This window comes from Neofelis nebulosa, chromosome 7 (assembly GCF_028018385.1).
Source record: "Neofelis nebulosa isolate mNeoNeb1 chromosome 7, mNeoNeb1.pri, whole genome shotgun sequence".
Classification (NCBI taxonomy): Eukaryota; Metazoa; Chordata; class Mammalia; order Carnivora; family Felidae; genus Neofelis; species Neofelis nebulosa.
The window spans coordinates 99,346,667-99,349,571 of NC_080788.1; the positions used below are offsets into that span (position 1 = coordinate 99,346,667).

The following is a 2,905-nucleotide window of genomic DNA, read 5'->3' on the forward strand; positions in this document are numbered from 1 at the left end:
TGAGCTTGCAGGAAGGAATCATTTGTTACATAAGAAAAACGATCTCTGTGGAGTTATTCTGGTCATTATCTTCAGGAAGCAAAACTGATCTTAACGAGAGATAGCACATAATTCTTTCCTCAGTTTCTGCTGTTACATGTAACTGAAGTATGTCCTCTAATTAATATCAATGACACATTTAATACAGGTCAATAAAGAATCATTTTATATAAAATTCAGTAAAACAAATTCATTAAAAAATAAAAGCAATCTAAGCTTTTAAGAGAACACGGATTAAATTGAATGTTAGACTCTAATATGATAGATCTAGGGCAACACAATTTATGCATTTATACCCATATGCATTCATAAAACTGATGGTATTACTTAGACTTAAGAAAACAGCCATAGAGACTTCAAAAAGATAAAAAAAAAAAAATAATGGAATTTCCTGGGCATTGGTTACTATTTAGAGGATATCAAGCTTTTACCCAGCTTTTAAAAATATTCAGACTCAAGGGTTGCCTGGGTGGCTCATTCGGTTAAGCGTCCAACTTCAGCTCAGGTCATGATCTCACCGGTTTGTGGGTTGGAGCCCCGTGTTGGGCTCTGTGCTGACAGCTCAGAGCCTGGAGCCTGCTTCAGATTCTGTCTCTCTCTCTACCTCTCTCCCCTCCTCACCCTCTCTCTCAAAAAGAAATGAATATTAAAAATACATATTAAAAATATTCAGATTCTTTACAGACCAGAATTACATCAATAAGTTGGTTTTAACTGGGTGTTCAATATGTGAAAGTGCGAGGGGGGAATGAATCTTAGACATTTGCTGAGGGGGAAAAAGGACAAAAATATTTATGGACACTTATGTAAAGCAGTATGTAAAAATTCCTATGATTCAAACACTGTTGACACAAAGAACAATCACAGTTTTAATGAGCAAAGGCTTTCTGAGGTAATGCTTCTGAAAAACGTTTTGTAAGATATAAACCAAGTAAGGGAAACAAGGCAAAAGAGCATGTTTAACTGAAGGATCCCAGTGGCAAGGGGAGGGCAACATGTGCTTATTTACATGACCGTATCAGGAAATAATGGAAAATAAAAATGGCCCCATTCTGGAAAACCTGTAAGGAAGCCCAGAGAGCAAGTGACCTACCTGTGTATGATAAAGCATCTATTGGCAGTCAGAGGTTATGAGCTCCTCTAATTCCCCCCAAACTGATAATATGAACAATATGAGTTCCCAACACATATCTCAACTGGAGCACAGTGTTTAGGAAGCTCTGCTCCAAAAGGTGTGCACGGTAAAAGGAAATGCAGTCTGAGAATAAAACATTTACCACAAAGATCAATCCACAAAAGCAAAAACGCATACACAGTGGAGAGGTGAAGATACTTTTGAGTTCTAAGATTATTATGAATTTATATCTTATATAGATTAAAGATCTAAAGATTCCACATTTAGCATGCTAAATTTTATATAGTACCATAAACTAATTACACTAAAAAGGAAAAATTTTATATCTCTGTTTATACTCTTGATTCTTATATTTCTAGGCTTTATACAAGCTTTACAGTGCAGCAGCAACCCACAGACATCTGTATCATCAAGCTTTTCCTGCGCCAAAGTCAGAATCTACTGAACAATCAGAAAAGAAGAAAATTTAATCTAAATTTTTAGAAATACAGGTGCATGACCAACTGTCAGTTAAATACTCAGTTTTCTGTCTCCATGCAAACATTCAAAGTGCTTCTATCAGGACAGAGTAAAATACCAAGCTCCTCTGAGAACTTCAAAATGGTTTAGTTCTTTTACTTCAGTGTTTAATAAGCAGATGTATGTATGCATGGTTATATCACTTTGTTAACATGTACAGTTTCCTGATTTTGTCTTCAAATATGCTGTTATAATTTCAAGTATTTGTCTATTTATGATGACAGTACATGTGTTCTGCTTGAATTTATTAAATTCTACTACTGGGTTATAATTAAAACATGTAGTAATATTACTCCATGTTTGGATATGCTCATTTAATTTCCACAGAATTTAAAACTTATTTCCCATAGTCATCCATTTAATCATAGCATCATAACTCAGCAGGCTCATAACTCAGCAGGCTTGATTCAATCTATGTCATCTTCTATATACCATGAGCTTTTATTTTTAAAGACATTTCAGAGAGCTTTTCAGTTGCTTTATCAATAACTAAATACTGCTTCTTTTATATTATGATTTAACATAGAATATAAACTTCTGGATCAAAATGCACAAAAAAATAATCACTTTGTATATGTACTTGAGTTTCACTGCATTGTATATTTTTTCATTTGGTACACAAAGAAATGTATTCTTCATAGGTTTATTCTTTTAACATGTGAACTATTATTAAAGTTTACTCTGGTTCCTAAGATTAAAAACAAATGCTTACTGAATTTGGAAATGTTTGGGAGGTATTAATATAGAATGATAAAAGTTTAGCTCTCTTTTAAAAATTAAAATGCATTTTTCTTCAGTGTTGACACCATTGCAAACACACATTTCCACTTTAAGAAACATCCACTAATCCCTTTTAAGGTAACTTTCGGTTCTTTTAAACCAGCGATTCTATAATCTGGGAGCTCTAAAACAGTAATTTCTAACTTTCTTAGAAATGGTTAAGTTTAATTAAATAGTTAATTAAATAGACAAAGTAAGTAGTAACAGGAAAGAATAATGAAGATAAAAGACTGTGTGAGAGTTCATAAGATATTTGAAAAGTTTGATTACATGTTCTGAAAGATAACTTTCCCAACTGCTAAAATCCCACTACATATTTTCCTTTTTCAATGTCCCTTTCATTATACCGCTTCCTTTGCCTTTGGGCCTTGTGAATGGAAAAATCAAGTATTTGCAGCACTATGTAAAAGACATGGATTCAAACATGACACA

The 2,905-nt window shown here is 33.3% G+C and overlaps 1 protein-coding gene across 3 annotated transcripts in view; it reads left to right on the forward strand.

Annotated features, from left to right (window-relative positions):
* ATL1 (atlastin GTPase 1) overlaps positions 1-2,409 on the forward strand; it is a 73,043-nt gene extending 70,634 nt beyond the window's left edge. For all 3 annotated transcript variants that reach the window (XM_058739018.1, XM_058739019.1, XM_058739021.1), the window contains one exon: positions 1,534-2,409. In XM_058739018.1, the coding sequence (XP_058595001.1) occupies positions 1,534-1,644 (111 nt within the window). In that variant the 3' untranslated portion in view covers positions 1,645-2,409. The remainder of the gene's footprint in view (positions 1-1,533) is intronic.
* The last annotated feature ends 496 nt before the right edge of the window (positions 2,410-2,905 follow it).